Source organism: Phyllostomus discolor, chromosome 2 (assembly GCF_004126475.2).
Source record: "Phyllostomus discolor isolate MPI-MPIP mPhyDis1 chromosome 2, mPhyDis1.pri.v3, whole genome shotgun sequence".
Lineage (NCBI taxonomy): Eukaryota > Metazoa > Chordata > Mammalia > Chiroptera > Phyllostomidae > Phyllostomus > Phyllostomus discolor.
The window spans coordinates 61,174,688-61,197,813 of NC_040904.2; the positions used below are offsets into that span (position 1 = coordinate 61,174,688).

The following is a 23,126-nucleotide window of genomic DNA, read 5'->3' on the forward strand; positions in this document are numbered from 1 at the left end:
GTCAGTTACCTTGTTTCCAATCCCAGGTAAGGGCTGTACATTCACACGCAGATCCCTGTGATTCTAACACTTAGAATGGAAGTGAGACTGGTAAGTGAAGCTCAGCTGTTCAAGGCATTGAATGCCTGTCCTAAGTAATTGTGTTTTGATCCAGGGTCCGCATCAGGTGGAGAGAAGGCCCAAGGATGTTATTGAGGGTCTGTAGACTCTTCTGCTGGATACTTCTATTCTTTAGCCCCTTCTGAAAAAAAAAAAAAGAAGAAAAGGTGGAAGGTCCTCTGAGGCCTTTGAAAAGGGGAGTGCAGAAAAGAAAACTTTCAGGACAATTAACCTGGCGCACTGGGCAGACTGGATTCCGGTGAAGTCTGGATGGAGGAGGGGCCATGTGTGAGGAGCAGTGGCCAGGTCCTGCTGTGATGTCGGCCAGAGTCTAGGGCGGTGGCTGTTGTATTTTAAAGGGAAGAATGAAGGTGAGATGTTTTGAGGGAAGTATGGATGAAATTGGTTAATGATGAGGTGAGAGGAGAGAAAGATTATTCCCTTATCTTCTGAGGCATTTATATCTGCTAACTGTAAGTGTTGTCTGAAGACCATTAAATACATATCCGTGAGGGGCATTATCATAGCCTCATTTCTCAAACTGGGATCTGCAGACATCCACAGGGATCTCAGACAATGTTCTTTTCAGAAGGTGGACAAGGCTAGGAAAAATAGCTATAAGGCTGTTTTTAAAGTTTCATTTGTTTTGGGGAAAACCCTGGCTAACACAGCCGGCCTGACAAGCGCATAGAGGGGCATTTTTCTGCTTCTGTGGTATTGTCCCCAGTGGACAATCCTGTTCATTTCATTGACAGTTGTTGAGTTAGTTTGTTAGATGTGAGTAGGTGACTTCAGGAATTGAATGTCTCTGCACACGTTCTGTGAGTTAGATGAGAAATCTGGGTGAGGCAAAGTGGGTGTGTGTCTCTGTGTGTGGGTTAGTGTGCCTTCTTACTGCTTTTTAGATGGTCATTGAAACTGTGCTAATCTGATCTTTTTTCTTTAAGTGAGAAAGAGCTTAACCAGTTTCCTAATTAGTGTCAAAATGTTTTCACTTTCCTGAAGAAACGTTTATTGAAATTAAAAGATTGCTTTGAAAATGATCCAAAAAAATAAGATCATTCTCTGAAGTTCAAGGTAAATGCATGAGATTTATGGGTGCATTTGGAGTTCGCCCAAAGTATTGAAGGTCTTTTATTGTATTAGTATTAAATATGAAAATGCACAGTGCACACTGGCCTTCCATGTGGATGCAGGCCAATTTCTAGGCTTTTGTTTCTGTTTGTCTCTGGGTACTGTCTCCTTAAAGTTGCTTTAAGGCTTGTTATTTTAGTTACAACCAATGACAAGACGTGTGAGAGACCTCTTTCTCTGTGTTGATGCTATGTTTGGACCTATTATGTTTTTAACATGTTGAAAGCCTGGTCTGGTGCATGGCTGCTCTAGGCTGCTGGGCAGAGACTGAATATATATTCTCAGCTGGTGTTGTCTCTTGGCTAAGTAAATATTAGGCATGAGTTACACAATGCTCCCTTGATGCTACCAATGATAAATACATTTAAAACTCTCTTACATTCATCGTTGTTCCCTCTCTTCCAACAGTTACTAAAAATATTTTCTTTTACTCCCCATGTCAGACAATGGGAAATTTTTAAACCTTTAGTAAGGGTCCTTTTACTGGAGAAGGCTTGGCACTGCTGATCTGGTGTCCAGAGCACAGGTCTAGGACTGAGACCCTGATGAATAGTCGTGTGTGCCTCAGGTTGTTGGGGTTTTAGTTGTCTCCCCTTTGCAGAAAGGCAGAGTAGCAGCTCATTGTTCATCTGTCATGGGAACCACTGATTAGGTGTAGTGGAACAAGTTTAAATCTCTAGAAGGAGCATTGTAAGAATTTTGGTGGTGATTTTGAAAGGGTTGTTAAAAGATGAACTGAGGCATATTAAACTTTTAGGAATTTATTTGAGCAAAAATCAATTCAAATTGGACAGCACAAAAGCAGAAGTGGTTAGAAGCACTCCATTGATGGGACCTGGGGAAAAGCTTTTATAGAGAAAATGTGGAAGCAAAGTAAGGAAATCATTGATTGTCTATAGTTTAAACCCTAGTTGGCTCTTTGTGATTAGCTATTCTTAGGTTTGGCTTTTGACACATTAGAGCCACCTCAGTCGAATGGCCTCCTCATTTAATTAATTTAACAACCCCCCCTTCCTTTTTAAACAGTGATTTTGTTTATATTTAGAGAGAGGTAAAGGGAGGGAGAAAAGGAAACATCGATATGCAAGAGAAACATCGATATGCGAGAGAAATATAGATCAGTTGCCTCTCACACACCCCCAAACTGGGGACCTGGGCCACAACGCAGGCATGTGCCCTGACAAGGGATCGAACTGGTGACCCTTTGGTCTGCAAGAGGACACCCAGTTCACTGAGCCACACCAGTCAGGGCAATAATTTCCCTTTTTGGTGAACCTCTTGTACATGAAACTAATCAAAAACTTGGTATTAATGCCACTCTCAGTCATCACGTCCTTTTCTCATCGTGAAACTCAGATTACAATGTTAAATTCATGGAGGAATTGCTATTGCTGTTTATTCTGTTTTTCATCTTGTTTCTGTTTCTCTAAGTGCAGTGAGACCATCTGATGTGTTGCTGATGGCTGCAAACACGCTTTCAAAGTGTTTGGGAGAACACAGCGCACCAGGGAGAGTATAAGAGGATGATACCAAAAGACTGAGCATACACCTTAGCCATGGCCCCCATGAACCGAACCAGCTGATGTCAATAAATTTAAAAATGTATCTGATGAAGTATCAACCTGTTTTAGCCACATAGCTTGTTAGTTAATATTTTGTTTGCATTTCCACAGTACCAGAGGTGTTAATTCAGGTACAACAGGAGGTATTTGCTGTGGCACAGACTCCTTGTTCAGCCAGTGGCTATTCCAAAGCAATTCTATAATCAAAGACCACCTTAGCAAGAGAGCCTGGGACCTTCTGTTGTGCTGCCATGGCCTTGGCAGTGGACTCAGCAATGGTTGCCAGAGTTTAGGATAAGTCTCTAATCAAATGTTTGTCTGTACTAACTCTAAGCCAAGGAAGAAGGGACTGTCCAAATGACCCCCATCCAGAGGGGTTAATTTCTGTTTGTAAACTTCGTTTTGGTTGATGCTATAAATACAAGGGAATGGACTGATGTTGAGTTTCTGAAGTATTATGAAGGGACAGTGGAACAATAAATACAGCAAGAGCACATTGTCCTTTCATCCTCCAGCTGTCAAGGCAGTCAAGACAGTCAAGACAGTGAGTTGCCCAAGCATAGGGACCATTACCAAACCTCCATAGGAAAAGGAGTAGCCAGGAGGCGTACATAGGGCTCCCTCTGTAAGTGTGGGTTCAATATACCAAAAAAAAAAATCCCATTGTTTTGGGAAAATTTAGGGTTTAGCATCATTCAGCCAAGACTCAAATATGGCATTGTCATGTATTGAAAGACCGCCTAAATATGTGGGCCTGACGGCAAGCCTACAAATGATCTGATTCACACTGCCTGTGTCATTTATATATGGTAGCACATTCAGTGGATCTCATTTTCCCACCCCCGGGCTGGGTTAAATTGAGGCAAGGAATGAGGGGATGTGGATTTAGTGCTTTAGTTTTATAAAAAAGACCTGCAGAAAAATGTAGGCATGCAGTGGCATTTGGGATACCAGTGAAATTCCTTATAGGGTGAACCGAGGGGTCTCTCGCTTCATGTACTGATTTTGGTTTAGTATGACAAATCCAGTAGTTAAGTTTCCTGCAGTAGCTGTTGTTTGTGAAACCCTAATTAAAGTGTTGTCTTCCCACTCATTAAGAGAGAGAATAAGCAGATAGCAAATAGGCAAAAGAGATAACTGTTTTCATATTGGAGATGAAGGTCTTGATCCATGATCTTGGGAGAGCTATTCACCTCAAGATGTTGTCTGCTTCTGGGATGGCATCTCCTTGGTCAATTTTAACTTTAGATCTCTAGCTGTGCAGTTTTAAGAGTTTGGAGAGTCCTTTTCAGTTGGGAGAGGTGAACCCCAAGGTTCAAGTCTCTGAAGTTTGGCTACTGCCTGGGTAGTGAGGAGGACCTGTTATGGTCCCTTACAACCAAGTTCAAGGGTAGTCTTTTTTAGGTGTCATTTTCAGAAGACTTACTCTGTAGGTTCTAAGTTGTGAAGGTTCAACTGTCTGTAGGAGGAAAGGTCTTGGAAAGCTCTCTTTACCCAACGGAAATACACTTTGACATAATGCATTTTAATAAACCTTTACAGTATTGACTTATGTCAGAATTGATGAGTGCAGGAAAAACATGTGGTTGTATCATCAAAAGCATAGGTTACTATTTTGTAAAGCATTAATTTATACTTTCCCAAAGGCGTTGATTTAATTGCCATCAAAACCAATGGTAGAACTTTTCCCAGGGTGGTTGATTCAGTTAATATAGCTAAGTTTAGTTTTGTTACCGCTGATCCTTCCAACTTTCCCCATGACTGAGGATGGTAAGGACAATGGCAATTCCATTGGGTGAGCCATCCATTTGGGGGCATTGTCAGGTCCTAATGTCACATGAACAAATTGGTAGAGATCTGGGAGTCCTGGGTTGTAAGCTCCAATTCCAATTCTAAATTCCTCTTTAGGATTTGGAACATCTTTAATGGCTCTGGGTTCAGCCTTTGACGATGGCAAGTGGTTATATCTGGTGTTCCAGGCTCAGCAGGGGGCCTTCCTTTAAAAGGCATTCTTTTTAAACAAACCTCTAGCTCATTTTCAGAGTGAAAGACAGTTGAGTACAGGTATTAGTAGGTTCAGAATATTTTAGGAGAGGAGGCAAAAGGGAAGGAGCAGTCCCAGCTATCAGGGTTGAGTTTAGTCAGTGTACACTTTTTTTTTAGATTCACCATTAGCTTGTTGTTTAAGCTTTCATTTGCCTTTTGTGAAGACTGTTTTAGAGAGGCATTTTTTGGATTCATTTATTTTCTTAGAAGCTTCTGCATACCAATAAAAACACATCCCATTGTTTTGGGGAAATTTGGTCCTTTTTTTCTCTAGGGCACCTCGGAAGTGGATAAGCCTATCTAGGTTAAAAGTTCCCCACTTGGCCACTGTAATTCAAGATTATCTTTGGTAAGGTTAGCCCACTGGTTCAGAAAAGAACCATTTCTGGTCTGTAAGTTTTATGCATATTGTTATCAGGAGTCCCAGATGAAGGAGTCCCAGATTGTTTGGAGTCAGAGAAATAATTTTCCTCTTTTTCTCCTTTTTGTTCCTTGAGGCCTTGCACTGGGCCCAGTCCAGCTTAAATTAAGTTGGACCCAGTCCGACCTCAGAACCAGTTTGTGTTCTAGGTTGGACCCAGTCCAATTTCTTTTAAGTGAGCTGACCTCAGACCCAGACTGAAGAAAGAAAAGCTCAGAGAAATTTGAAGAGCTCTTTTAAATGCAAAAATTTGGGGTCTTAGATACCTGGTACTCCGGATCCAGGGAGAAAGCAGTGAGCTCATTGGGTGCTGCGGACAATCTTATCTGGCTGCTCCTGGCTCTTGGGTGCCACTGGGGGTCTCCTATGGGTCCTAGTTCTGACATCAGAACTGTTGAAAGAAAAACCGAGACATATTAAAATTTTAGAAATGTATTTGAGCAAAAGGTGATTTCAGTTGGGCAGCACCAAACTGAAGTGATTAGGACCACTCCATTGCTGGGAGCTGGGGAAAAACCATTCTAGAGGAAAGGTGGAAACAAAGTAAGGAAATTAGTCATTGTTTATAGCATAAATGCTAGTTAGCTGTTTGTAATTTGCTAACCTTAGGTTTTGCTGTTAAAACCTTGCGGCTTTCAGAGGTTTGGATCGGTTTGCTTATGTAGGTGCCACCAACATTAGAGCCACCTCAGTTTCATGACCTCCTTGTTGAATTAATTTAATAATACAGATAGCAATATAGACTCCAGAGTCATGGGGTAGTGATTTAGAATATGCTTATTATGTTAAGTATTCAAACAGGTTGTCATTCACTTATTTATTCTTTTGACAATAACTTACTGAGTGCCTATGTGTGCTGTGTGCTATGTGTCAGGCACAGCTCTATGTGCTCGACACTCATCTGAACAAAACAAAGATCCCTGGTCTCATGGCCCTTATGTTCTGGTAGGGGAAAGAGACAGTACATGTTGGGAGTAAATTACGTGGTGTTTTTGGTGACAAGTGCTGTGGATTTTTGGAAGATTGGAGTGCTGGGCATGAAGTGAGTAGGGTGAGCAGTTCCAGTTTTCAATAGGGTCATCAGAGTTTCTCATTGAGAATGTGAAATTCGAGCAAAGACTTCAGGTGGTTATGGAGTTGCCCATGTGGGTACCATGAGGAAGAGCAATCCAGGCAGAGGGAAAAGACAGTACAAAGGTCCTGAAACTTGAGAACACCCAGGCGGCATACTCGAGAAACTGCAAAGAGAACTGAGAACAGTATGGTTGGAGTAGGGTGAGCAAAGAGGGGAGTATGGTTCAGACTGAGGTCAGAAGGGTAATAGGGGCCAGGTCACATAGGGACTTGTGGGACGTCATAGGACCTTTGCTTTTACTCTGAGTTGGGGAGTTAAGACAAGTTTTGAGCAGGAGTAACATGCTCTCATGTTTTAAGAACCCTGTGGCTGCTGGATTGAACATGGTGTTCAGGGGGCAAGAGTAGAAGCAAAGGGGAGCCTGGATGGGAGCCAAATTAGGAGGCATTGCAGTGTCCACGCAGGAGATGATGGTGGTCCTGACCTGGGGTGGTAGTGAGTAGTGGTCAGATTCTGGGTGTATTTTCATTCAACTTACAATCCAAGATTGAAAAGTTCTCAGAATTCAGGTCTCCCAATAGTACCTGTGTGAATCCTTGTTTGAGGAAAATCTGATGTGGTTGACAGATGTGTAATCATGGTTCCGTCTTCTTTTACTTCTGGGGAATTTGTGTGTGTGTGTGTGTGTGTGCATGCGTACACACATAGGGCATGTCTCTCTAGGCCAGTGGTTAGCAGTAACACACAATAAGCAGCTCTCTGAGCCAGTTGTTAGTTTAGAATAGAAAGTTAAGCAGCACTAAATGAAACTAATTGGTCCTAAAAGCCTCACACATTTCCTCTCGATTAAGCTAGAACATATTTTTAGTAAAAACATATGCTGTTACCCAAGGTTTCTTGTAATACTCTGATGATAAATGAAAGATAATCAGTTTTCTTATCATGACCCCATTTGTGCCCCTTCTTTCTTAGACTCTGAGACTACAGAAATTTCATTATGTAGTTTTGCCATAGATTGTCAAATAATTAATTCGAAACTGTGGTAGCCAGTTTGAGATGTCTTCTGACAGGTGCGCAGCTCATTTTCTGTGCAGATCATGACTTCAGTAATCTTCGGTGCTTGGAGGAGACTTGATTGTCATAGAGCTGCATTTCCTATAGTGGGGTCTTTGGAAAGCTTCCTAAGACAGTGGCTCACCAGGGTATTAGGTAGAGCCACACAATTAAGTTACATGGAATGTCTCCAGAAGACTTCAGTTCTCAGCCAAGGTGACTGTTCAGATGCTTATATATCATGGACTGCTTTGTTGTAAGGCTTCCTGCCTAATCACAGCTGTAATTTTGGTCAGTTGGGGTTTTTTGTTTTTTTTTTTGGTTTTCATTTTACCCTTGCAGCAATTATTTATGAGGAATAAGTGTATATTCCTATTCTTGTGTTGTGGACAACGTTAACCCAACAGTTACTAAGGCCATTTCTTGGCTTGGAGTGAAGGGAGTAGAAAGTAGCTTCCTTTGCTCAAGCTTTTTACTTTTTCAAGTTTGTATTTTAGGAACTCTGATTTAGTTCTGTAACTTAGTGATCTGGGCAGTGTAAGGTTTTTCTTTTCCTTTTTTTTTTTTTTAAGCTGGACTATTTTTGATATGTTGTGACTTTGGGAAGAAAAGTTCCTGTATCTATCCTGTAAGAGATCCTTTTTTAAGGAGAGTCTGAGTTGTGGCTACGTATTTTTAGGTCACATTTTCATGTGTCATTTATAATTTGGTAGCATGGGGTCAGGGAAGTTTGTCTTCCTAGTCTAGGATTGGGAAGTCAGTGTTTCAGTGTTGGCTGTTTCCATGTACTGTCTGGGTCAGTGTGCCTCACTCTTCTCATCAGTAAATGGGCGTGAAGACACACATCTACCGTCTACCTCAGAGTAGGTAAAGATCAACTGAGCCAGGATGTATGAAAAAAGTCTGCAAGCTCCAAACGTTCCTTTAATTGCAGGTCATTGTGTTGTTTGGTTATCACAGAGCTGGTGCCTAAGAACCTTTCATTTTTGTTTTTAACTTGCTATGGGGCCTTGGGTAAGTTGAGTGAGCCAGCTTTCTTGAATGTAAGATAGGGGTGTGCATAGGGGCTGGCTAAGGAGGAAGAGTCAAACTATAGGCTGTCTAGAAACAACTCAAAAGGTTTAGTTTTTGTGTACAATGGCTATAGCGCTTAGTCTTTAACTTCATTCAAAACACTTTTGTTAGATTGTTTTGTGACAGCTGTCATATCAGCATGCATTTTAAAAAACGATCAAAATTGGTGAAATATTTATTTATTCATTATTATTATCTTTAGAGAGGGTGAAGGGAAGGAGAGGGAAAGAAACATCAGTGTGTGGTTGCCTCTCATGCACCCCCAGCTGGGGACCTGGCCTACAACTCAGGCATGTGCCCTGACTGGGAATTGGACCAGTGACCCCTTAGTTCATAGGTTGTTGCTCATTCCACTGAGCAATACCAACCAGAGCCAAAATTGGTGAATTTTTGGGCAGCCACTTTAGTATTGAAGGTACAAGAAAGATATGCAACATTTTCAGCGTATTATGCTTTATTATTTTCAGAAAGGTAAAAATGCAACTGAAACACACACACACACACACACACACAAGATTTGTGCAGTGTATGGAGAAGGTGCTGTGACTGATCCAGTATGTCAAAAGTAGTTTGTGAAGTTTCTTGGCACTATTGACATTTTGGCCGAATGATTCTTGGCTGCGGAGCTGTCTTATGCACAGGAAGACAGATGTTCAGCAGTACCCTGGCCTGTACTCACTAGAAGCCAATGGCAGGAGAGAGCCAACATATTTAAGACACTCAAATCAATAAAGCTGTTGGTGAAATTAAAAATGTGTATTTTATTTTACAGGAAAAGCCATACAGACTTTTTGGCCAACCCAGTAGTTTAAAAATTCTGTGATTTTATGTGTCTGTGTGGGGGAGGAATGTTTTGCTCCCTCGCCCCCCAAGTAGTTAAAAAATTTCAAACTTGCAGAAGAGTTAAAAGAATGGTATAATGAACACCCATACCCCTATAGCTAGAGTCAGCAGTTGTCAACATTTTGCCTCATTTGTTTTATCTCTCTCTACACATTTATACATTGGGTTTGAAACTTTAATTTTTGCCCTCTTCAATGTGTGTTCAGCAGTTCTTTTCTACAGAGTGTAGGAAAGTTAGTCATTAGGCTGTAGTATGAGGGGTAAGTTGGAGTGTTTACATCCTTCTGATTAATCAATACTTTTTCTTGAACAGGATGAACTCACTGCTGTGAATGTAAAGCAAGGCTTCAACAATCAGCCAGCCTTTACTGGAGATGAACATGGCTCAGCCAGAAATATTGTAATTAACCCATCAAAGGTATGCTAATAATTATCTGTGTCCCAAAACTTCTATGAAAGTATGTGTATGTGACACCCTTGGTAGTTAATGTTGATAAATTATTGTTATTTAAACTACAATCCATATTCAGATTCCCCCAAATATCCTGTAAACTGTCTTGTCTAGGATCTAGTTGGGGATCATGCATTGCATTTGGTTGTCCTGTCTCTGTAGTTCCTATTAATCTCATACAGCACGCTCTCCAGCATCTTGTTTTGTTTTTGTTTTTGGGGAGCTTTCAGGACTGCTGTTTTAGGAGGGTCCAGTCCAGTTACTTGTCTTATATTTTAGTCCTCTGTTCTAGATTTGCCTGGTTGTTTTCTCATGACAGGATTCAGGTTGAATACTTTTGGGAAAAAGACCACATTGCATCACATCAGAAAACACGCAGTGCCAGTTTGCCCTCTTGTCGGTTCCACCGAGTTTGATCACTTCAGGTGGTGTCTGCCATCTCTTTACATCGTAACAGTGTCATGTGTTCCTTGTGGTAACCTGTGTGGTGACACTTTGAGAACCTGTGAATATCCTTTTCTCCAATAAAGTTTCGTCCTGTGATTTTAGCATCCACTGGTAATTCCTGCTGAATGATTTATTTTGCTGAGGGATGCAAAATGATAGTTTTCTAGTAGTTATTATTTTTCATACATTTATTACTTGGCATTCTTTTGTAAAGGATATCCCATTTTGGAGTATCACTTTTAACCCCTGGACTCCTTTTAAAATCTGATGTATTATTTTCATTTTTCCTTTTTTTAAAATTTTAATTGTTGTTCAGGTGCAGTTTTCTGTCTTTTACTCCCATCCCAGCCCACCCCCTAGTCCTCCCCACCTCCCTCCCATTTCCACCCTCCCCTAGTTTTTGTCCATGTGTCCTTTATACTTGTTCCTGTAAACCCTTCCCCTTTTCCCCTGAAATTCCCTCCCCTCTACTCTCTGGTCACTGTCAGCCTGTTCTCTATTTCAGTGTTTTTTGTTATATTTTGCTTTTTTGTTTTGTTGTTTAGATTACTGTTGAAGGTGAGATCATGTGGTATTCCACTGCTACGATTGTATCTTAAGAACCCTGAAACACCAGTCCAAAAAGAACCTATGTGCCCCAAGGTTCATAGCAGCACAATTTAGAATAGTCAAGTGTTGGAAGCAACCTAGGTGCCCATCAGTAAATGAACGGATCAAAAAACTGGTACATTTACACAATGGAATTCTATGCAGCAGAAACAAAGAAGGAGCTCCTACCCTTTGCAACAGCATGGATGGAGCTGGAAAGCATTATGCTAAGTGAAATAAGCCAGGCAGTGAAAGACAAATACCATTTTTCTTTTTGATACTCAAATTGTCTTATATTTGGCCAGTGGGGGTGCATTTAACCTGGCTCTTGGGTCCTTTTTTTCGAACACTTTACTTCTGACACAATAATGTATTCCAGGTTCATGTTCTTTTCCTGTGCCAGCTCCAATGTGCATGCTTGGCGTGGTCTTTGCTACTAGAGTATCATAACTTCTGGGTCATTTCAGTGGACAGAGATGGGAAACATGTTTTGATTTTTTTCTGTTTTCCTTCCCTCCTACCCTCTTTTCCTCCCTTTTCCCTGCCTCCCTCAATGAATGTCACAGGACTTTTTCCTGTTTCATCTTTATTTCCTTTCTCCTGAAGTGAGAACTCTGCCTCTCAGCAATATCAACATATTTATTCATTTATCTTGCAATACACATAAAAAGTTTCAGAATATATTATACTAATATCTTCAACAAATTTACTAGGTAAAATTTTCAATTTTTTTACAATAATTTTTGTCCTTGTAGTACTTACTTTCATTAACAGTGTATAGTCAACTATACACTATAGCCCCAGAGTCCCAGCCACTTACAACCCCAGCCCCGCAGTCGCCGCCTCTTCTTTCCCATCAACATGATAGATGCCACTGTGTCCTTTGCCAAGGACTTCCTGGCAGGTGCAGTGGCTGTGGCCATATCCAAGATGGAGGTAGCATCCATCCAGCAAGTCGAGCTGCTGCTGCAGGTACATACAGCATGTCAGCAAGCAAATCATAGTGGATAAGCCATGCAAGATCAGTATACACTGTGTGGTTCATATCCCCAAGGGGCAAGGAGTCCTGTCCTTCTGGCTGGTAACCAGATCCTTCCCCACCCAGGCTCTCAACTTTGCTTTCAGAGATAAATACAAGTAGATCTTCCTGGGTGGGGAGGACTGGAGAACCCAGTTCTGCTGATACTTTGCAGCCAATCTGACATCAGGTGGTTGCTGTGGGGCCACCTCCCTGTGTTTTGCATATCAAAAGATTCAGCTGGAGCCGAAAGGGATTTCAAAGACCTCAGTGACTGCTTGGTTAAGATCTACAAACCTGATGGGATCAGGGGACCTGTAGCGAGGGCTTCAATGTGTCTGTGTAGGATATTATCACATACTGGGCTGCCCACTTTGGTATCAGTGATGCTGCACAGGGAATGCTCCAGGTCCCAAGAATACTCTCATCTTCACTAGCCGGATGATGCACAGTCTGTCATGGCGGTGGCTGGGTTGACTTCCTATCTGCTTGACACCGTTTGTTGCTGTGTGATGATGCACTCAGGGTGCAAATGAACCGATATCACATACACAGGCATGCTTGACTGCTGGAGGAAGATTACTTGTGATGAAGGAGGCAAAGCTATCTTCAAGGGTGCTTGGTCCAGTGTTCTCAGAGGCAGCGTTGGTGCTTTTGTGCTTGTCTTACATGATGAAATCAAGACGTTCACATAGTTCTGGCTGGTGTGGCTCAGTTGGCTGTCGTGTGGTCTCGTAAACTGAAAGGTCTTGGGTTCAATTCTGGGTCAGGGCACATGCCTGGGTTGTCTGACTGGGCTGCATAGAACAGTCTCTGGTCTGGTGCACAGGAGAGGCAACCAGTTTCTCTCTCTAATTGATGTTTTCCTGCTTTTCTCTCTCCCTCTTTTTCCCTCGAAAATAAGCAAGGACAATAAACATGTCCTTGGGTGAAGATAAAAAAAAATAAAGAAAAAAAGAAAAAAATTCATATAAATTATTTCTTAGTCTTCTTTCTCCACCCCCCTCAACCTCATGAACAGGCATGTGACATGTCTTGAGTATTCTTGACATACTATTGGCCATCACTGGCAACAATTTACTGCTTGAAAATGGAAAGCAGTAATATTCATCTGACCAGTTTTCTTTTAAAGCCCTTCCCATGATGATGGGGCTCAATTATATTTTTTATTTTAGTCACTCCTGATAAACAGTAAATTTGAAGCAATAAAACATATTTGAAAAAATGCATATTCAGAATGTTGTATTAAAGATTTTCTGAATTAAAATTTTTTTGTGTGGTTATGTTAATAATTCAATATATAGATAGAAGTTTTTGTTTCTGTTTGTGGTCTTTTAAGTTTTGATTTTTAAGTTATTTCTACTTTTCAAATATTAAAATACTTTTATTAAATTGAAACCATCATGCATATGCATAAAAAGAAATCAAACATAGAGACAAGTGTCTGTACTTTTTCCTCCTTCCCTAGAGATATCCATTGTTAAAGGTTTATGTATCATTCCAGATCTTTTTTCTGTGTGCATATGTACACACAAACACTTATGTAATTGATAACTCGCTGACCTGTCAACCGAAGTATTTAAATGGTGTGAAAGAAGATAGAAGTATTTGTCTTTTTCTAATCTTGACACTTTTTTAAATGCTACGACCACAATTATGTAAGTTGTAATTTGTGTCCTACTTTTTTATTGTGGTAAAATAAACATAACATAACATTTACCATTTCACATTTTAAAGTGTATAGTTCTGTGGCATTTGGTACATTCACATGGGTCTGCAACTATCAACACCATCCAAAACTTTTCCACCTTTCCTAACATATACTTTTAAAAAATGAAACATTTTTTGTATGTACTTTTCTTTGAGGCTGAAGTATTCGTATTAATAATAATTAATGGATAAATAACATTTCATTATTTATGTACTATAATGGACCAAAACTATAACAATTAGCTGTTGCCAGTTTCTTATGGTTATTAATAAAGAGGTTGGAGACATCGTTGAACATAGAGCTTTTGTTCTTGAGGGTAAATTCCTAGAAGAATGCTTCCCCAGAAGGTGCATTAGTCTTCCAGAGCAGCCATAACAGAATACCACAGACTGGGTGGCTTAAACAACAGAAATTTGATTTTCTGAGATAGCCTATTTTCTCACAGTTCCAGAGGCTGGAAGCCCAAGATCAAAGTATCAGCAGGTCTGGTGTCTCCGGAGGCCTGTCTCCTTGGTGTGCACACACTGCCCTCTCGCATGGTGTCCTTTCTTTGTGCCCACGCATCTCTGTGTCCATGCATCTCTGCTGTTCTTCCCCTTCCCGCAGTGACCCCAGTCGTGACCCCAGTCATGGCCACCCTGTGACCTCATTTAACCTTAATCGCCTCTTTGAAGGCCCTGTTCTTGAAGACTGTCAGAGCTTCAGGGCTTTGACATCTGCATTTTGGGAAACACAATTTAGTTCATAACAGAGAATATGAGTGTTTTGTCTCTTCATTTGAACTGCCAAATAGTTCTTAGTCATATCAAGTTTTATGTCAATTTAAATAACAATAGAATTATCACCCATTAGAAGTTCTGCTGCTATCACCCTCCTGTGGCATTTATTCAAGAATTAAACCTTCTGAGGGAATTTGATCTTATAAATATTAAATATATAATCTATAGAGTATAGCCCCTCAACTTTTCCCATTTTCTTATTGAATAAGTAATTTTTAAAATAGCTCTGCATGGATGGAAACAAGTTTTAAATTAAACCTTATCGCTCATGCCTTGTCTGAGAGAGTGCAAATTGGTATAAACCTTATGGAGGGCAACTTAGCAATATTGATTAAAATTAAAGAATCATAAAATCTGAATTCCAAAAATTTATCTGAAAGCTATAGCTGTACATGTCTGAAATAATAAATAGGGAAGGGTCTTCATTTTAAGGGGATTTGTAAAAGCAGGTTTGAAATGAGGGCTCCAGATGTCCGTGAACACAGGTGCTTGATCCCGTAAAACATCCACCCACGCAGTCAGCACATTGCTGTGTGTCTGTAGACGTGGGTGAGGACGCTCTCCTGTGAAAGGCTCTCAGACACTTACTAATTGTCCAGAAGGAGGTTTGCGTACAAGAAAGAAAACATGGTAATTTTCGTGTTTGTGTGTGAAGTAACACTGGGAAGTCGTAAGAAACTAATTGCAGTTGGTTACTTGGTGGTTGGCATTGGGACTTGGGGATGAGGCTCTTCCCTTTGTTTTTGATTTTGGAATAATGTGAACATATTGCTGTTACAATAAAATTAAATGTGTGATCATGTTTTGATTTTTTTTTTAAAGTCCCAATGTGCATTTTATTCTTTTGTTTCTTTCGGAAATTTTGACTTTGTTCACAGTGTGCGGTTGTTCACCAGGTTTATTAGGAAATAAAACATATATACAGCTACGATGTTCCACTGCTGTCAAGTGTATGGAAGAAAGAGTAATTGTAAAACAGGTTTCTCAGACTGTTTTTTTAAAATAATAATTTATGTCTTTGTTATGATTAAACTGCTCATACATAATTGCAAATAAGTGTAAAACAATTTGCATAGGTAGGTGTTTTGGATCCTTCATTCAAAGACCGAACATTGATTGAGAAATTTAAAATCAAACAATTTGTTACTACTTGTGGCTTGTTTAAAACAACTTTTTTTCCCTAAATTTTTGCATTCATTTATTATATAATCTGTTTGGGCATTAAGTAAATATTTGCTTAAAATTACGTTGTTTTTTTAAAAAATAGAGCCTCGACTTTTTTCGTAATTACTCTAATTTTTATTACCATTTTGCATCAACACACCAAAAACAGACTTCCTTTTATTGTACATTAATCACAAGGATTAAGGAATTACAAGGCACATTAGAAATTTTTTCATCAGCACTAGCTTTTCACACTGCTGGATAATAAACTTGGCTAGTTGCTTATAGCTGTTTTAGCCTATAGACCACTTGTATGATTCATTATCACTAACTAAGTAGTGATTCTTATTGAGTTGGCCAAAAAGTCTGTTTAGTTTTTCCCGTACGGTGGCTCTAGTATTGTTTAGTTGTCTTTAACTTCATTCGAAACAATTTTGTTAGATTATATTGCGGCAGATGTCGTATCAGTGTGCGTTAAAAAACCAATTTCAAAATCAGTAAATTTTTTGCAGCCATTTTAGTATTTGAAGATGGAAGAAAACATACATTTTTGGCATATATGCTTTATTATTTCAAGAAAGGTAAAAATGCAACTGAAACACAAAAAAGATTTGTGTGGTGTACAGAGAGGGTGCTGTGACTGATCTAACATGTCGAAAGTGGTTTGTGAAGTTTCTTGGTACTGCTGACATTTTGGCCAAATAATTCTTTACCGTGAGGCTGACTTATGCATTGGAAGATGTTCAGCAGCACCCAGGCTTCTGCCCACTAGAAGCCAATAGCAGGAGATGGCCGACATACTCAAAATATCCAGATCGATAAAATTATTGGTGAAAATGAAGAATGTGTCTTTTATTTTACGGAAAAAGCTAAATGGACTTTTTGGCCAACCCAATATTTTGCTTCACCAGAGTAGGTATTTCGTTTTAATCATTGTTACCACTGTTTGCTAACCTTATGGGAGGTATTTACTAGAAACTATTACTAATAAACTTGCATATTAAAGAATCCCCAGGGAATGAAATATGATACTTTGATAGTATTCAGAAAACCAAAAGGTTTTTTGTGGATTTATTTAATTTTTAAATATTACTTTATCTTCTTATTGTCATTCTCCTTCCTTTGTCCCCTTTTGATCTGGTTAACATGAAAATGCTACAGTGATTCACAGAAGCTCCCTTTGCTGCCTTGTTCCATTTAGAACAGGTAACAGTAGCTTTCTCTTGAAACACTTGTACTCATGAAATTGGCAGCCCAATCAAAAATGTTGAATACTTAATTTAATTGACTCTTGTAATTTTCCATTAAAATAAATTAAATTTCTCTAGACTCTTTTTAAAAAGCACTGAGTGTAAATACAGAGTTTCCTTTCCAAAAATACATGCTATTAAGAGGAAACAAGAAAAAGAATGATTACAGTGTGATTGATTACTAGGCTTTCTCTGCAGCACCTCTCAGGGAAAATATTCTCTCCAAATGGGTGTGTGATACGAAAAAGGAAAGTACAGCTGAAGATTTAAGCAGAACCTGTTTTCTTGACATTTATTCAGGATGTAATTAATTTCACTTTACCAGAGATTTTCAAAGGCTCTTCTTTTTTTCTTGAACTACTTGTTAATAGTGGAGCAAAGGCGCTGTGGGAGTTTTTGCATTATGTTAATACACGGAAGTCATAGCTCTTGATTTCTAGAACTGAAATTGCCATTTTATTTTCTGATGGGCTGTTGGAAGATTTTTGATTGAAATGATAAACATAAAATGCTGATATACATTACTAACATACTTACTGTCTTCAAACTTTTTTGTTTCCTCAGATTGGAGCTTATTTTAGCAGCATATTAGCTGAGAAATTAAAACTTAATACTTTCCAGGACACCGGGAAGAAGAAACCACAAGTTAATGCAAAAGATAATTATTGGCTGGTTACTGCTCGATCGCAGAGCGCAATTCATAGTTGGTTCTCCGACTTAGCAGGAAATAAACCACTTGCTATTTTGGCAAAAAAGGTATTCAGTTTTTCTTACATTGTTTTAATTACAGCATTACAGAAATGAAGATACTTGAAATAATGTTCAAGAATATATTTCCTTTCCCCAGTTCTCTCCAAAACTCAGAGCCTCAGTACAGGTATACTATACCAGGTGTGTGCCGCACATATGCTGTTTTCCTCTTTATTTTGATGGCATGTGGTGCCTAGGATGTCCATGGACCTAAACATTCTGCGCAGGAAGCAGTTTATGTGGCTTTAGGTAGACAGGTTTTAAAATTGAAAACAGGCAGTATGACTTTATTTTATTCTCAGTTTTCTTAGCCCAGGATGTCCAAAGTGTGTTATGGAGAAATCTGCGCTTTGATGTTACTCCTTGCCTTGAAAAGTAACCATTCAAATGCTTTAAGCTGTCTCCTTTCTAACAAATCGGATAAAGATAGTAATAGTGATTCTGTGTTTGAAAAACTTGTTTGAAAAAGTTTTAGAGGAAAATGGGCAGGCTTACTTATAGCCCCTGGCTTTTTTTGGCAGAGTGGATGGTGGGTGGGGGGGAGGGTTCTTGTAAAATCTTTGCCTTTGGTCATTTGCCTCAAGTGGGAAATAATCCATAGTCAACAATCTTAACAATATGAAATGTCTTTTGAAATTTAGAGAGCTAGAAACCTCCCTGTTTGTCTTGATCTCTAACTTCTTGCCCACCTTTCAAGTAATCCTATGGGTCTTTCTCATCTCCCCTGAAACCCTTGAGTTTTAGGGGTGCCCGTCTTCTGTTCCTGATACTAGGTTTTCATTGTTTGGCTTGGTGCAGGCCTAGCTCAGAGGAGAGCTCCTTTGTGTAGTTGCTTGTTTGTTTTCTAAAGCAGCTTTTTGAAAACAGTACACGTAGCTCCCATTGCCTTTATTTTGCCTTAGTGTCACAGCATTTGTTGCCTTTCCTAGATTTCAGTGGCAACCAAGTTATTGAAATGCGCAGCACTCTTTCTACTCAGGTAGTGCCTCTGTCTTAGCCCAGGCTGAGCCACGTGGCGTTTCTTTTCCCGTGAGGAATGCGTACCATGTGGGCCCACCATGGCCTGGGAGTGGTATTTGAGGGCCCTGCAAGTCAAAGGGCAGCCTTTGATGGTCGTTGGCTTTCTAACAGTAGTCCACACTGTCCCTGCTGGTTAGTGCCTTCACCTCCCATGTGGCCAACCTGACAACTTTGCTTTTAGGACTTCTTTTTTAAAAAGGTTTTGGAATGCATTTTGTGGATATTTCCTGAAAGGGAAGGCTGGTGAGGAGCTGATGCCCTTGCTTTAGGGGTGTAGTGGTCTCATCTTTTAGGCGGGAGATGAATTATGGTGTGGTGTATTAGCCATTGTTCTTCTCTCTTTATTAGGAGCTGCCTCTGGCCAAGTCAGGTGTTCCTCAGGTAAGCCCTGACATTAAATTTTTTTGTGTGCAAAGTTAAAGATACGTTCTTTACAAAACCATTTTCTGTACTTTGAAGTATTCATTTCTTGGGTGTTTCAAAAGTTTGTCCCCCACGTCTCCCCTCTTCAGCATGTCATCTTCTTGAGAGGGTGAAGTCTTTCTGAGTTGGGGATAAGGTTGCACTCTTGCATGTTCTTCAAATTAGATTTAAATACTTCTTTAATTTCTGCTATTTTTCTGTGAGACGGCTTACTGCAGAAGACTTGCATTTTCCTGCCAAGCTCCTGAGTCATTCTCCAGCTCTGATCAAGGATACAGAATGGTTTCCAGTAGGGGATGGGTCAGGTTTCCACAGCACCCCAAGCATATGGCCACGAGAGGTGAACAGTGGCCTGTAAAGGGCCTTTTAATCATCGTCATGGCTGGGTTTGGGAAAGGAGACTTCTGGCCCCTAGGGATATCCTTGTAGCTCTTGAACAATTCACTGGTTGCCACATTTTCACTTGAGGTGCCTTTGATTACTGTGGTCTGTGCCAGTGCTCAGTGGACAGGGGACACTGCTGTGATGTGCACCCAAGGGAAACGGTGACATGAGGACGGAGAAGGGTCACGGGCTGGGTGTCTGAGTTTTCTCCTGGTGCTTACATGAAGCTCTGGCTTGATTTAGACACCAAACAGCTGCCAGTGATTGCCTAGGTTCAGCTACAAGTTCAAGTCCAATGGTTTCTTTGCTGCAAATAGAATCCATCACTGTAAGGGGGTCATACTTCAGTCAGGGTAAACATATTTTCCTTCTCTAACTGTAGCGTTGGCCCTAACTGTACATTTGACAAAACCATTGGTATGTGTCTTTTCCTTAATTAAATAACTTTCTTCACATGTGTTCTTCCGAATTCTAAAGCCCCTGACTTGAGCGAACCACGTCTTAGGGCTGTGCCACAGGAGCAGTGAGCTAAGCTAGAGGGTTGCCTTCTGCTGTCACTGTAAGGTCTGTGGCTCAGTTTTGTTTGCAGTTTCATCTAAACATTTCACATGTTCAAAGAGTTTTTTGCTTCTTCCTGTCAATTGCTTTTCAAAAGAAATCCTTTAGCCATCTGTAAAAGATACTATTAGTAATGTTTCTTTGAAGATACTAACTTCACTTTTTTGCATTTGCCAATTTTTTTAGGCCTTGGTGTTATAATCTTTTGGTATGTCTGATTAAGAGGCAACCTCACCTTGACAGTGATGGAAATTAACTCACTGATACCAAACTATATGTTCTACGTGAAAAAAAAAAAAAAAAAAAAGCAGCAGCTCAGGTCTTGAACTAAATAGTTAGGCCTGTGCTTCTCTTGTCCTTGGCTTAAACAATAGTATACCCAGAGCCTTGTGCTCCGTGAAACATGTGCCTTGTAAGCTAAATTTTCTTGTTAAAATGTATCACTGTGGTCTGCAGAAAGGAAGCCTTACAGCTTTGGCCTGTGTGATCTTCAGCTCCCTTTCAGTCAGGTTTGGACGCTTGTCGTTGCCTCTGTCATGGGAGCTGTGTTCTGAAGTCTGCACCCAAGGCAGGAACTAATACAGGGTCAAAAGCCTATTTACATTGCCCATAATACACACTGTATGGACTCACTGAATCTCAGCGTTGCAGCCAGCTAGCTTTTCCTTCAGTGCTGGAGCAGCTTGATGTTACTTTTGTAAGAACCAGATGATTTCAAGTGAAATTAGGCGACTTTGCTTTGTTTTATAAAAAGTACTTATTTTTTAATTCTGGGATCACACGTTGGACCATGTATGTGAATAGTCAAATTTATGACATGTGTGTGATGGAAAAAATCCACTGACTAAACGAGCATTTGGTTAACTAAGAGAAAAATGTTATGCTGTGTGGGTCAGTTAGCTGGTCTGAAGCGTTGGTTGCCAACCCAAGTCAGACAGGAGCATGGGGCATAGAGACCAAGGCTCTAGATGCCTGTGGTTGTGGGGGTTAGGATCCTCTCAGGAAAGGATTAAGCCCATGGCTTGAAAATCGTGGCTGGCATGGAGAGATCTTTGGAACTGGTAACAAAGCAAAATTGTTATAATGTTGATTCTTTTGCTGAACATGTAATTCTTTTGCTTTACCCTTCCAGCCACTCAAGAGAGGTGGGCCTGGTATTATTATCATGTTCATGATGAAGAGCCTGGCAGGGGTGGGTTTAACTAAACAGTCCCCTGCCTCCTGTGAGGGGTGTGCCCGCCTCTCCGGGTCACTGCTCCTGCCCTGCTGCCTCAGAGCCAGCAGACTCCGTCCACTACTCTGTGTTTGGCAGTGGATTGTATGTAGATGTGTGGGCTAGTCCTGGGGTATTTATGAGGCATTAGGGTAGTTAATTCGCTCTTGTAGTGAATTAACTCTTTCAAACCATTTGGTGGTGCGTGGGGATACTAATTTGCTAAATAGTACCTTTGTGGCCTGGAGGAAATAATTAACTGCCCCAAGTGTCTACTTTCCATCAGTGAATTAATTACCCAGCTATTTCTAGCTCAGTGTTTATTAGGCAGATTCACTGATGCATCATTTTAGCCTCTATTTTAAATTTTTGGCTAAAGGCACTTTTGAAAGCTTTGTGGAAATTGTTAATTTTTATGAAATGGTACATTTAAAAAGCTTTATACAAAAAAGTGTTCTTGGATAAAGTGTAGAGTTGGGGGCAGGTTTTTCACTTGATCTTTCTGTTCCAATTTTGAGATAAACTCACAGGATTGTCATGAAATTATTTTCCTATTTTATTGATACGATGAGTAGCTTTGAGCATCCGAAAATTTGCAAATCATTTTTTAAATGTTTTAAAATTATTTATTTGTTTATTTTTCAGAGAGGGGGGAGGGAGAGAGAAAGAGGGTGAGAGAAACATTGATTGGTTGCCTCTCCTACATCTCCAACTGGGGACCAGTCTCGCAACTGGTCATGTGCCCTGACTGGGAATTGAACTGGTGATCTTCGATTTGTGGGGTGACTCCCAACCCACTGAGCCACACCAGTTAGGGCACAGATAATTTCTTACTTATAGTGTTCAAGATAGTTTTAGTTATTTTTTCTTAGTCAAAATTGGCTTAAAATCCATTAAGGATATACTTTTTTTTTTAAAGGGTATACTTTTTTATAACCAGAAGGAACTTACTTACGGACTCTTTCTTTTGCCTAATGGCGAACATAGTATGTGATTATTATAAATTGATTTATTTTTTAGGTTCCCATCCTCAGTAAAAAAGAAGATGTTTTTGCATATTTAGCTAAATATTCAGTGCCAATGGTTCGAGCAACGTGGCTAATCAAGATGACTTGTGCCTATTATTCTGCTATTTCCGAAGCTAAAATTAAGAAACGCCAGGCTACTGATCCCAATTTGGGTAAGTGAGAGAGTATGATAAATTGTATGTTTTGTTACTGATCGTGTACGTAATTGTTGTCTGCACCCTCTGGTTGCAGCCCAGCAAGGTGAGTACTGGTGAAGTTCATGGTGCAGCTAACAGTCGTGCGTGGTGTGGATGGAGAAACTGGTCCTTGTTTACTCAGTCCCAGAATCCTGATTCTATCAGCAGGTTCTATCGATCTTACCTCAGATACGTCCAGCACCTGAACACTTTCCACCACTACAGTTATTGACATGCTGGTTTTAGCCGCTGGCATCTCTTGGCTGAATACAGCTTCCTAATTGGTCTCCCTGCTTTTACTTTTCTCCTTATGCAATTGCCACACTCATCACTAAGCCTAAATCAGATCATTTCATATCCCTATTTATGACTTTACGATAATTTCTTGTGGCAGTTAGAATGAGCATCCAGACTCTTTGCTGTGGCCACCGAGGCCATCCACGATTTGCTCCGTCTTCTTGAGGTGTTCTGGCCAGACTGCCTGCCTTCTGTCCTCTCACGTGCCATGCTCCTTTCTTGCGCAGGGCTCCTGCATTTTCCCCTCCCTGAACCTGGGCTGCTCTTCAGGATACTTGTGTACCTCCTTCTCTTCACTGAGCCTTTGGCTCCTATGTCGTTTCCTCAGCAGGTTTTTCTCTGGACACCTAGCTAAGCAGCACTTCCTGTCTTTCTCCCCTTCCTCCCTGTTATGTCTCATGTGTTGTGATTTTATTCACAGCATCTTTCACTAACTGAAATTATCTTTAAAAATTTAGTGTCTGTCATTCCCCCTACACACACACACACACACACACACACACCACACACACAGGTGCTGGCTCATGGTAGGTATTTATTGAATGAACTGAAGGGAAAGTAT

At 40.3% G+C, this 23,126-nt stretch overlaps 1 protein-coding gene and 1 pseudogene across 1 annotated transcript in view; both read left to right on the forward strand.

Moving 5' to 3' along the window:
- MED12L (mediator complex subunit 12L) overlaps window positions 1–23,126 on the forward strand; it is a 317,972-nt gene that overhangs the window by 24,906 nt on the left and 269,940 nt on the right. The window contains 3 exon segments of the mRNA XM_036017911.1: window positions 9,621–9,725; window positions 17,280–17,471; window positions 22,084–22,243. Coding sequence (XP_035873804.1) covers window positions 9,621–9,725; window positions 17,280–17,471; window positions 22,084–22,243 — 457 coding nt within the window.
- LOC114490253 lies at window positions 11,576–12,506 on the forward strand (annotated as a pseudogene).